This window comes from Thalassophryne amazonica, chromosome 20 (genome assembly GCF_902500255.1).
Source record: "Thalassophryne amazonica chromosome 20, fThaAma1.1, whole genome shotgun sequence".
In the NCBI taxonomy this organism is placed as follows: Eukaryota; Metazoa; Chordata; class Actinopteri; order Batrachoidiformes; family Batrachoididae; genus Thalassophryne; species Thalassophryne amazonica.
In genome coordinates, this window is record NC_047122.1 from 13,212,593 (window position 1) to 13,225,491 (window position 12,899).

The following is a 12,899-nucleotide window of genomic DNA, read 5'->3' on the forward strand; positions in this document are numbered from 1 at the left end:
GAACAGAGAACAGACAATCCCTGTAACCCATGCAGGGATCCTGTCTGGAACATAACTATGCGAGTCGGGTTGTCAGAGACAGGTTGTAGTATGCGCAACATGAACACTCGCTGGTGAGACCTGAATGAGCACTGTTGATTGCTCGTGCAGGAGCCAAGGCAGGAACAAGCATGAAAGGTGACGAGAGGCTTATTTGGACAGAGTACACGTGCAAGACATGAAACACACTGTGCTCCACATATTTGGGCGTGTTGCATCCAGTATAGCAAATTTTGTACCAAAATGTGATGAATGTGCACTACAACATATACATTCTTTTGAACGCCCTGCAATTAACTCAACTCAACTTTTATTTCTAAAGCACAATTAAAATGACAGCAGTCGACCAAAGTGATGTACATGATTTAAAAAATGGGCATCAAGTTACCCCAATCATGAATAAATAAATTAAAAATAATAGAATTGCAACAGGCAATAAATCAAATAAAAGACAAAGTATAATAAAGAGTGGAAATACAGATGTAATCGTTCATTTAGGAAATGCAAGAGAAAAGAAATATGTTTTTAAAGAAGGTTTAAAAGTCTCTATGGACAGAGATGATCTAATATTAAAGGGGATATTAGATATGGCATTACACTAGAAGTCTTTCAGAAAGCGCTGTAACTAGGTTTAAGGATATGATTCCTTCTTTATGTTCTCTAATGCCATATACCAACACAGTGTAGAGTAGCTACCTAAACTTTGTAAGTGAGATAGAGTATCTCGTCAATAGTTTTACATCCTCATTGAAGACAACTTTGGATGCTGTAGCTCCTCTGAAAAGGAGAGCTTTAAATCAGAAGTGCCTGACTCCGTGGTATAACTCACAAACTCGTAGCTTAAAGCAGATAACCCGTAAATTGGAGAGGAAATGGCGTCTCACTAATTTAGAAGATCTTCACTTAGCCTGGAAAAAGAGTCTGTTGCTCTATAAAAAAGCCCTCCATGAAGCTAGGGCATCTTTCTACTCATCACTAATTGAAGAAAATAAGAACAACCCCAGGTTTCTTTTCAGCACTGTAGCCAGGCTGACAGAGTCAGAGCTCTATTGAGCTGAGTATTCCATTAACTTTAACTAGTAATGACTTCATGACTTTCTTTGCTAACAAAATTTTAACTATTAGAGAAAAAATTACTCATAACCATCCCAAAGACGTATCGTTATCTTTGGCTGCTTTCAGTGATGCCGGTATTTGGTTAGACTCTTTCTCTCAGATTGTTCTGTCTGAGTTATTTTCATTAGTTACTTCATCCAAACCATCAACATGTCTATTAGACCCCATTCCTACCAGGCTGCTCAAGGAAGCCCTACCATTATTTAATGCTTCAATCTTAAATATGATCAATCTATCTTTGTTAGTTGGCTATGTACCACAGGCTTTTAAGGTGGCAGTAATTAAACCATTACTTAAAAAGCCATCACTTGACCCAGCTATCTTAGCTAATTATAGGCCAATCTCCAACCTTCCTTTTCTCTCAAAAATTCTTGAAAGGGTAGTTGTAAAACAGCTAACTGATCATCTGCAGAGGAATGGTCTATTTGAAGAGTTTCAGTCAGGTTTTAGAATTCATCATAGTACAGAAACAGCATTAGTGAAGGTTACAAATGATCTTCTTATGGCCTCGGACAGTGGACTCATCTCTGTGCTTGTTCTGTTAGACCTCAGTGCTCCTTTTGATACTGTTGACCATAAAATTTTATTACAGAGATTAGAGCATGCCATAGGTATTAAAGGCACTGCGCTGCAGTGGTTTGAATCATATTTGTCTAATAGATTACAATTTGTTCATGTAAATGGGGAATCTTCTTCACAGACTAAAGTTAATTATGGAGTTCCACAAGGTTCTGTGCTAGGACCAATTTTATTCACTTTATACATGCTTCCCTTAGGCAGTATTATTAGACGGTATTGCTTAAATTTTCATTGTTACGCAGATGATACCCAGCTTTATCTATCCATGAAGCCAGAGGACACACACCAATTAGCTAAACTGCAGGATTGTCTTACAGACATAAAGACATGGATGACCTCTAATTTCCTGCTTTTAAACTAAGATAAAACTGAAGTTATTGTACTTGGCCCCACAAATCTTAGAAACATGGTGTCTAACCAGATCCTTACTCTGGATGGCATTACCCTGACCTCTAGTAATACTGTGAGAAATCTTGGAGTCATTTTTGATCAGGATATGTCATTCAAAGCGCATATTAAACAAATATGTAGGACTGCTTTTTTGCATTTACGCAATATCTCTAAAATTAGAAAGGTCTTGTCTCAGAGTGATGCTGAAAAACTAATTCAAGCATTTATTTCCTCTAGGCTGGACTATTGTAATTCATTATTATCAGGTTGTCCTAAAAGTTCCCTAAAAAGCCTTCAGTTAATTCAAAATGCTGCAGCTAGAGTACTAACAGGGACTAGAAGGAGAGAGCATATCTCACCCATATTGGCCTCTCTTCATTGGCTTCCTGTTAATTCTAGAATAGAATTTAAAATTCTTCTTCTTACTTATAAGGTTTTGAATAATCAGGTCCCATCTTATCTTAGGGACCTCGTAGTACCATATCACCCCAATAGAGCGCTTCGCTCTCAGACTGCAGGCTTACTTGTAGTTCCTAGGGTTTGTAGAATGGGAGGCAGAGCCTTCAGCTTTCAGGCTCCTCTCCTGTGGAACCAGCTCCCAATTCAGATCAGGGAGACAGACACCCTCTCTACTTTTAAGATTAGGCTTAAAACTTTCCTTTTTGCTAAAGCTTATAGTTAGGGCTGGATCAGGTGACCCTGAACCATCCCTTAGTTATGCTGCTATAGACGTAGACTGCTGGGGGGTTCCCATGATGCACTGTTTCTTTCTCTTTTTGCTCTGTATGCACCACTCTGCATTTAATCATTAGTGATCGATCTCTGCTCCCCTCCACAGCATGTCTTTTTCCTGGTTCTCTCCCTCAGCCCCAACCAGTCCCAGCAGAAGACTGCCCCTCCCTGAGCCTGGTTCTGCTGGAGGTTTCTTCCTGTTAAAAGGGAGTTTTTCCTTCCCACTGTAGCCAAGTGCTTGCTCACAGGGGGTCGTTTTGACCTTTGGGGTTTTACATAATTATTGTATGGCCTTGCCTTACAATATAAAGCGCCTTGGGGCAACTGTTTGTTGTGATTTGGCGCTATATAAAAAAAAATTAATTGACTGATTGATTGATTGAGACTAGTCCAGAACCTGGGGGCAGCTGCTGCAAAGGCTCTGTCACCGCTCGTCTTTAATCTGGTTTCAGGCAAAAGTTCGTCAGAAGACCTTAAAGCTCTGGTTGGGGTGTAAGAAAAAAGAAGCTCTGAAAGATACACTGGGGACAGGCCATCGAGGGTTATAAAAACAATTAAAAGAAGTATAAAATCAACCTGGCAACGGACTGGAAGCCAGTGAAAAGTAACCAAGACCGGCATAATGTGGGTGAACTTTTTCTTTCCTGAAAGAAGACGAGCAGCAGCGTCCTGAATAAGCTGAAGGTGGTTTAGAGAAAGCTGATCCAAACCAACATACAGTGAGTTACAATAAGTTAGTTTACTTTTGACAAAAGCATGGATAACCTTCTCAAGGTCAATCCTAGAGAAATATGGATTGGACTTGGCTAAGAGATGGAGTTGGAAGAAACTTGTTCTAACAACAGCACTGATCTGCTTATCAAATTTAAAATGGCTGTAAAAAATCACCCCAAGTTCCCTCAGACAGAAGTGAATGTTGGAACCCAGGACATTAGCAGATGAGGCTGTGTAAGTGTTCCCCCCCCCCAAAACAAGATAACTTCCATCTTGGATTCATTAATATTTAATAGATTAGCACTCATCCAAGATTTAATCTCACTCAAACAATCCAATAAAGGCTGCATTGGGTCACTGCCTAACGGCCTTTATGGCAAGTTTCCAGGTCAGTGGAATTAAATAGCAGGGCACAAATGCAAGGCTCAGACACAGACAAGTCACTTTCAAAAGATTTTACTGAAGGTCCTTGCAGGGTTCAGAACACACGAAGGCAGTCCAAAAACAGCAACAATATCAAAATCATCAGGCAAGGGTGTGGTCCAAAAAACATGTAGAAGGTAAGAAACATAGCAAGGCAATCAAGACAAAACTCAGAAGATAAGGCTGCAAGCGGAGCCTGTGAGGCACGATGATCTGGTGAGGAACAGGTGGACAAGGTGAGGTTTAAATACAGGAAAGTGATGAGCAGAAAATGAGGAACAGGTGTGAGGGAAAGACCCAGGGTGTGGGAGTGGAAAGACAGAGGGACACGCCCACCACCAAGCACCAAGTCACAGACAAGAGGAATCAGTGCAGCAAAACCCAAGCAGAACAAATAACAGAAAAACATAACACAAGACAACATAGTCCCAATCCCGACAGCAGGTAAATCTGGACATCATTGGCAAAGCAATGGAAAGATATTTGATATTTTTGAAAGATACCGCCAAGAGGCAACATGTACAAAAGGAAAAGAATAGGACCTAGAATGGAGCCTTGAGGGACTCCACAGGTCAGTGGGCCACATCTGAAGAAAAGTCGCCCAGCTGCACAGAAAAGCTCTGCTCTGTGAGGTAAGAACTGAACCAGGTGAAAGCAGAGCCTGTAATGTCCACACACTGTTCGAGGCATCACAGCAGAATCACATGGTCCACTGTGTTAAAGTCTAAAAGCATCAGGATGGCAGGAATACCTGAGTCAGCAGCTAAAATCAAATCATTAAAAACTCTCAGTAGAGCAGTTTTGGTGCTATGTCTGTGTTTGAAGCAAGACTGAAAGTTTTCATAAATGACATGCTGAGCTAAAAACGACTGCAACTGGATGTAGACCGTTCTCTCTCTAAAACCTGGGATAAACAGGGGAGTTGAGATATAGGCCTAAAATTTGAAAGGATGGAAGGATCGCCATTTTTGTTTTTAATTCATGGTTTCACCACATCATGCTTAAAATTTAAAAGCATGCAGCCGGTGCTAAGGCTGGTGTTAACCAGCAACAAAATAGTGGCTCCCACTGAATCAAAAATGTCTCTGAGGAGACGAGGAGGAATGATGTCTAAAGCCCCTTTCACACTGGCATATTCATAGAGCTGCGTATTGTGGCGCTGTGTTTCATTTAAGTACGCCCGAAATGCGCGCATACTCAGCCTTTTTCCATGTTTGCAGATCTGCTTGCAGCTGTGTGTGTTCACTTTTTAATGTGCACACAGCCACGTGTAGCCCCTGCCGCTATTTAAAACCAGTTAATTCCTGCCGGCTGTGCAGAACACACTGCGCTTGGAAAACAGTAGAGTGTATCATGAGGTTTTTACAGTTGCATTACTGTCACGTACGTAGCCATAGCTGCTATTTTCTGCCTCTGTGGAAGTGCGCTCTGTTCTCTACTGCAGTGTGGTGCGGCTCAGAAACAGTCATTTAACATTATTATTATTTTTTTTTTATTTTAGTCTTGGTGGATAATTTTCATTGTGTACAGATGCTGCTGAGTCTGGCTGCGGTAAAGGCTGCCGTGAATGAAGCGCTGTGACTCGCTGAACTTTTAAAGCTCGGGTTGCTCCGATCAGGTCCACTGATTTGATCAGACCTGATCGATCAACGCGTCTGATGAGCGCATCGACGGCGCGTTTATTTTGAAGAGTGACAGCGCTTATTCAGGTTTGATCAGACCTGAATGATCAGGGCGTCTGATGATCCCACTGACATGCAGCGACAGCACTTTTATTTTAAAGAGTCACGGCGCTTATTTGTGTTTGATCAGAGAGAGAAAGAGAGAGAGAGAGAAAGAGCAACAAAGAGAGGGAGAGAGCGACAGAGGGAGAGAGAGAGAGAGAGTATGTGTAACAGAGAGCACGACGAAAGACAGCAACTGACCTGCTGTTTTTGTTGTGTTTCTGGATTTATGAGTTGAGGTTCAAATCCCTGTTCTGAGCACACACACGTCCATCAGTTAGACCAGCTGTTCTGATCACACAGAGGTGCTGTGGCTGCGTGATCATGTTTTCCAGCTGATTCTTCTGGATGCAGCACTCAGTTTTTGGTTGTGTACAGGAGTGCCGTGTTGCAGAGACTTGTATGCAGTAATGCTGTGCTGTGCAGACCTGCTTAAAACTGTGTCCAGCGCTCTAAACATGTTTCATTTCTTCTGTCCTATGCATGTAGCCCTCAATATACTGCTGTGTAGGGAGAAAAAACTCGACGTAGAGCTGCTAAAAGTGGGCGTAGAGCTGCTCAACTCGGCGTAGACAATACGCCACAATACACAGCTCTACAAATACGCCAGTGTGAAAGGGGCTTAAAGAACAATTTGTAGGACGTAGATGATTGACTACGTCAGAAACTTCGGAGAAGGACAAAGGCTTGAACTGTTCAAGGGCAGCAGAGCACAGAGAAAAATCAGAGTCTGTGATGGGCCTAACGAATAAATGAGCTGGACTAAGGGCAGACACTTTTGTAAAAAAATTCTAAGAAATTATTACAAAGTGTAGGCATTGGCACAAGAGGGGAGACATCACTGGGATTAATAAGAGTTCAAGACACTGAACAGGACCTGAGGCAATTATTTCTAACTAAAGTAGAGAAATAGGTTGCTTTGGCAGCTTTGACAGCTTTCTGATAAGCAAACATACAGCCATGAAGAATTTGTCGAGATACAACAAGATGATCTTTTTTCCATTTTCTCTCAGTGCGTCTACACGTGTGTCTGAGTACCCGCATTGACTCGTTTAACCACGGCTGTGAAAGTGGTTTAGAACGCCTTGGCCTAAGAGGAGCGATACAGTCCAAGATCTCCGTGCATTTGGAGTTAAAAATAGACAAAATCTCATCAGCCCTGGGAACACATTTTCCATCAAGTGTACACAAAAATGAATAATTAAAAACAGCAGAGAACTGTGTGGCAGTTGAAGACTTAATAGTGTGCCGGTGACACTCAGGGGAAGGTGGTTTATCCGCTGAACAGCTTTGCATCAAATTGAACAGCACTGGTAGATGGCCAGATATACACATAGTTGCACAGATTTCATCAATAGAGACAGATAAACCATAAGACATGCCCCTTTTCATGAGTTGAGCCAGACACACACTGAGTGAAATTAAAGGACTCAATCAGGTTTAAAAAGTCCTAGACCAGAGGATCAGATTCACAACAGAATCACCAGAGATTAAAATATGATTGTGTTTCACCACAAGTCCACAAAGTCATTTATAAAGTCCTTATTATATTTTAGTGGACGATAAACAATGGCACAAAGGAGGGGAAATGACAGATTCATTTCAAAAAGCTGCCGCTCAAAGCTGCTGTAACTCATCACAGGCTGGGACAAACGGCACTGACGCTCAGAAGTTAACAATACTGGCCACACCCACTTTTGTCTGGAACATTTTCTACCATTTTGAATAGTTTGTAAAAGTGTTACTCCTATAATTTTTGTTCAATCTTCATAAAATGTGGCACATACCATGGTTGCATCGAGACACACAAAAGATGGATTTTTGCACTTTCTTTCCATTGTCCTGCTATTGGCTGCCAAATGTGAGTATGTGTGGCATAATTCACTTAATGTGCTTTAACTCATGAAGGAGTTACTCTTTTGAAGTCAAACTTGGGGGATATGAGGAGTATTACATTTGACAAAAACTGATGCCTTAAGCGACCTGAAGAGGTGCTCCAACCACTGTAACAGACTTTTGAGAATAACTACTGAACCCTATATCTTAGAATCGCAGTTCTTTTTTCTGGTGTTCCTTCTGCTCAGGCACATCTGTCCACGTTAGCCCCACCTATGTCCATATTGTAGTTTGGCAGCCATTTTGATTTTTTCTAGTTTTCACTAATATCTATTTTGTTCAAACACTGTAAGTGTGCCAGAAATGAAACTTCTCACATAGCTTCCTCAAGGCACCCACTCTCTTAATTTTTTTTTTGGATACACAGACAGATCTGAGTGACAGGGGAAGATCTGCCACAGCTGTTACTTGTGCGAGTTGAAATACATGAACAGAGCTTGGACCATGTCAATTGCCGCTTGCGCCAATATGTTTTAGTTGCGGTTGTAAAATTCAATAAAAACCTTTGTTCATGTTTATGACAGAACGCAGTTCTATAACATAACTAGAACACAATAGATTTTACCTCCATCCAGGCTGCATGAGTTCCTCTTGCTTGATGAGCGCTGAAACAGTGGAGCTGGTCTGTCAATGAGAGAGCTGGCCTGCCGGGTCTGAGCCTGAGTCCGACCACTGTAGCGAAATTTGGAGCCCAGTGGCAGGAACTTCTTGGGAGTGGTAGCCATCTCAGTGGAAGGCAGCCTGTAGATGAGAAACGTCACATAAATGGGAAGAGTGGTGGAAGGTGGATGAGAGACTTCAACAATACAAATATTTACCTGAAAAATGCATGATGTTCAACACACACTTTCCACAGCTTCTTCGCTGTCTTGCAGTTGTGTAATTTGAATCCAATGGCACTTTCACACTGCTCCACCTATGGGAAAGTTAAAACAACAGCAACTGGGAAATGACAAACGGGTGAAAATGATTGTTTATAAAATGCAGTGCCTGTTAAGAGTTCTCTGATTAAAATCTGAAATCCAAATGTGGATGTAGAGCTGCCTGATCTTAAAAGAGGAATAAAGGGCCTTTCAGAGAGAGCGTGCAGTTCACATCACTTTCCGCCGCCACTTGCGAGACAATGTGCATAGGGGCGGAGATTTCTACATGACTATCCAGCTTTCTGGAGACTGAACAAGTCTGAAAGTCGCCATGGTTGTGAATACGCTCGCATTAACAAATAAATGAAAACTGTCACCCTGAGAGTGACGTGTATCTTGCCAAAAGGTGAACAAGAGAGACTGCCACCACCATGGTGACAAGAACTGACAAGTTCTTTCGATGATCACACTGTGTGTCAAGAGAAGATATTCACCAAGTATCAAATATTAATATTAATATCATTATTGTTGATTTTATATGTGGATTTTCTTAAAAAGGAGACCTGAAAGTTCAGCTACAATTTGCCAGAAGGTGTACCTAGGATGAAAGGATAGATTTGATGTTTTGGTGAAAGAATTAAATAATTAATTAAACCCAATTTTTCCATCATAATCATGATATCCTTGGAAAGCACTCACCAAGACCTTTCATTTGATGTACCACAAAACATGTTTCACTCAAAAATGAAATCTGACATACGTGTAGGTCACATATGACCTCACGACAAGCCCTGAAGGTCAAGGTCATTTGCTTTTCTGAGGCAATGGCACTTTTGCAAGGCTTTGATGATGATGTGGGAAAGGCTTTGATGAATGGGGTCTAATGTTTATTAGACCCCATTCCTACCAGGCTGCTCAAGGAAGCCCTACTATTATTTAATGCTTCGATCTTAAATATGATCAATCTATCTTTGTTAGTTGGCTATGTACCACAGGCTTTTAAGGTGGCAGTAATTAAACCATTACTTAAAAAGCCATCACTTGACCCAGCTAATCTCTAACCTTCCTTTTCTCTCAAAAATTCTTGAAAGGGTAGTTGTAAAACAGCTAACTGATCATCTGCAGAGGAATGGTCTATTTGAAGAGTTTCAGTCAGGTTTTAGAATTCATCATAGTACAGAAACAGCATTAGTGAAGGTTACAAATAATCTTCTTATGGCCTCGGACAGTGGACTCATCTCTGTGCTTGTTCTGTTAGACCTCAGTGCTGCTTTTGATACTGTTGACCATAAAATTTTATTACAGAGATTAGAGCATGCCATAGGTATTAAAGGCACTGCGCTGCGGTGGTTTGAATCATATTTGTCTAATAGATTACAATTTGTTCATGTAAATGGGGAATCTTCTTCACAGACTAAAGTTAATTATGGAGTTCCACAAGGTTCTGTGCTAGGACCAATTTTATCCACTTTATACATGCTTCCCTTAGGCAGTATTATTAGACGGTATTGCTTAAATTTTCATTGTTACGCAGATGATACCCAGCTTTATCTATCCATGAAGCCAGAGGACACACACCAATTAGCTAAACTGCAGGATTGTCTTACAGACATAAAGACATGGATGACCTCTAATTTCCTGCTTTTAAACTCAGATAAAACTGAAGTTATTGTACTTGGCCCCACAAATCTTAGAAACATGGTGTCTAACCAGATCCTTACTCTGGATGGCATTACCCTGACCTCTAGTAATACTGTGAGAAATCTTGGAGTCATTTTTGATCAGGATATGTCATTCAAAGCGCATATTAAACAAATATGTAGGACTGCTTTTTTGCATTTATGCAATATCTCTAAAATCAGAAAGGTCTTGTCTGAGAGTGATGCTGAAAAACTAATTCATGCATTTATTTCCTCTAGGCTGGACTATTGTAATTCATTATTATCAGGTTGTCCTAAAAGTTCCCTAAAAAGCCTTCAGTTAATTCAAAATGCTGCAGCTAGAGTACTGACGGGGACTAGAAGGAGAGAGCATATCTCACCCATATTGGCCTCTCTTCATTGGCTTCCTGTTAATTCTAGAATAGAATTTAAAATTCTTCTTCTTACTTATAAGGTTTTGAATAATCAGGTCCCATCTTATCTTAGGGACCTCATAGTACCATATCACCCCAATAGAGCGCTTCGCTCTCAGACTGCAGGCTTACTTGTAGTTCCTAGGGTTTGTAAGAGTAGAATGGGAGGCAGAGCCTTCAGCTTTCAGGCTCCTCTCCTGTGGAACCAGCTCCAAATTCAGATCAGGGAGACAGACACCCTCTCTACTTTTAAGATTAGGCTTAAAACTTTCCTTTTTGCTAAAGCTTATAGTTAGGGCTGGATCAGGTGACCCTGAACCATCCCTTAGTTATGCTGCTATAGACGTAGACTGCTGGGGGGTTCCCATGATGCATTGTTTCTTTCTCTTTTTGCTCTGTATGCACCACTCTGCATTTAATCATTAGTGATCGATCTCTGCTCCCCTCCACAGCATGTCTTTTTCCTGGTTCTCTCCCTCAGCCCCAACCAGTCCCAGCAGAAGACTGCCCCTCCCTGAGCCTGGTTCTGCTGGAGGTTTCTTCCTGTTAAAAGGGAGTTTTTCCTTCCCACTGTAGCCAAGTGCTTGCTCACAGGGGGTCGTTTTGACCGTTGGGGTTTTACATAATTATTGTATGGCCTTGCCTTGCAATATAAAGCGCCTTGGGGCAACTGTTTGTTGTGATTTGGCGCTATATATAAAAAATTGATTGATTGATTGATTGATCTCAGCTTCCATCCTGCACGGCTGACTTTATGTTCCCAAATTTTTATATATGGATCTGAAAGGAATCTGTACCCCTGAAGCCCTTGCTGTGTCTATTTGTGCATCCAAATGCACAGCAACCCATCATTTTCAGCAAATAAATAAATAAAACAGCTGGATTTACATGCAGACACATTAACAGCGAACACTATTTTGAACCCAAAAGTGCACCACGAGTCACGTGACGGATTTTTTTTCGACTCATATGTCGCCACTCTCTCTAATAAAGGCACTCTAGTTGTAGCTAGAGGTGGGTAATCCCAGCTTCAGTGAGTAAACGTCCTACCACATATTGGTTCCATGCACTCACTAAACCAGCTGATTGTATTTTAAACTCTTCAGGCAGGGAGATGAACTAATTACTGAAATCACCTGTTTTAGGTGCACTGGCAGAAGCAAAACATGGTAGGACTCACTGAAGTCAGGATTACACACCTCTAGTTTTGGAACTTTTTTGACTCAACAACTTCAATTTTGACTCACTTTTACTGTAGTGGACCGTGTGAAGTGACTGAGTTTTAAAAATGCAGCAATAAACCCCGCATTCATTCCATATCCCCTCGCAGGGTTATGTGGAGGTATGACCATGTTTTTGAATTTTAGAACATATGTCATAGGGTGCAGCCCCACAACCCTCAACTGGACAACTGAAAGAAAAATTTGGCAAGGCCAACAATGACAGTGTAAAGTCATCTTAAAAGAGCATTCTGTACCTCTGTTGGTCTCAGTTTGATGAAAAAGTTGCTGTGCTTATATGAAACCTTGAGGACCTTTGGCCAGGGAAAACGGTTGATCCTCAGTTTATCTTTGTAGACCATCAGCCCACTTGAGGAAACGCCCAACATGATGTCAACACCGTCCAAATCCTGCCAGACAGCCAAGAACACACAAACCCAAAAACACAGAGAAGACTGTTACAGTCGTTAACCAATAAACAGCAGTGTTGTCAGACCCGTTTCAAGCAAATACTTCCAGGAGAGTGCACCATATAAAGACCCTGCTGATCAAATCAATAAGAGTGAAAAGCTCTGCGATCTCAGACAAAAAGTCATTCCATAGTATGAGTTGCATCTGTCACAACAACAAGAAAAACATACTGGTTTGTCACTTTAAAAAAATGCAGTGCTACTGCTTCATGCAACAAGAATTAAAAAATCAGCCCATTATTTATTTATGATTCAAACAGTGTTAGCAAGGAGAGGTTAATGGGCTAATTAATGTTATTTTATGAGGAAGACCAGACTAGACTAAACTCGTTTTAATTAATGTTATTTTATGAGGAAGACCAGACTAGACTAAACTCGTTTTTATTATCATTCAGTAATAAACATCACAGATGCTGTCACAGAACAAAATAATCGCTACACTGCACTAATAAATAAAACCACAAAATAAATAAGTCCAAGGTTTATGAAAGCAGGGTTCTCCCCAAACAATGGAACAACGGCACTGCACCGTTATACTCTCATCACAGCGCTGTTATACTGTGGCGTCATCTCGTGATTTTATTTAATTTAACAGTTTATTCATCAACCTTTGTGAAAACCCAGGATTCTCACTAGCATTATAACAGATTGACAGCCTA

General features: G+C 41.0%; 1 protein-coding gene across 1 annotated transcript in view; it reads right to left on the minus strand.

Moving 5' to 3' along the window:
• epb41a (erythrocyte membrane protein band 4.1a) overlaps positions 1-12,899 on the minus strand; it is a 349,346-nt gene that overhangs the window by 187,445 nt on the left and 149,002 nt on the right. Inside the window, exons 10-12 of the mRNA XM_034160644.1 lie at positions 12,028-12,180; positions 8,432-8,529; positions 8,179-8,354 (exon numbers count right to left, since the gene is read on the minus strand). Of these exons, the coding sequence (XP_034016535.1) occupies positions 8,179-8,354; positions 8,432-8,529; positions 12,028-12,180 (427 nt within the window). The remainder of the gene's footprint in view (positions 1-8,178; positions 8,355-8,431; positions 8,530-12,027; positions 12,181-12,899) is intronic.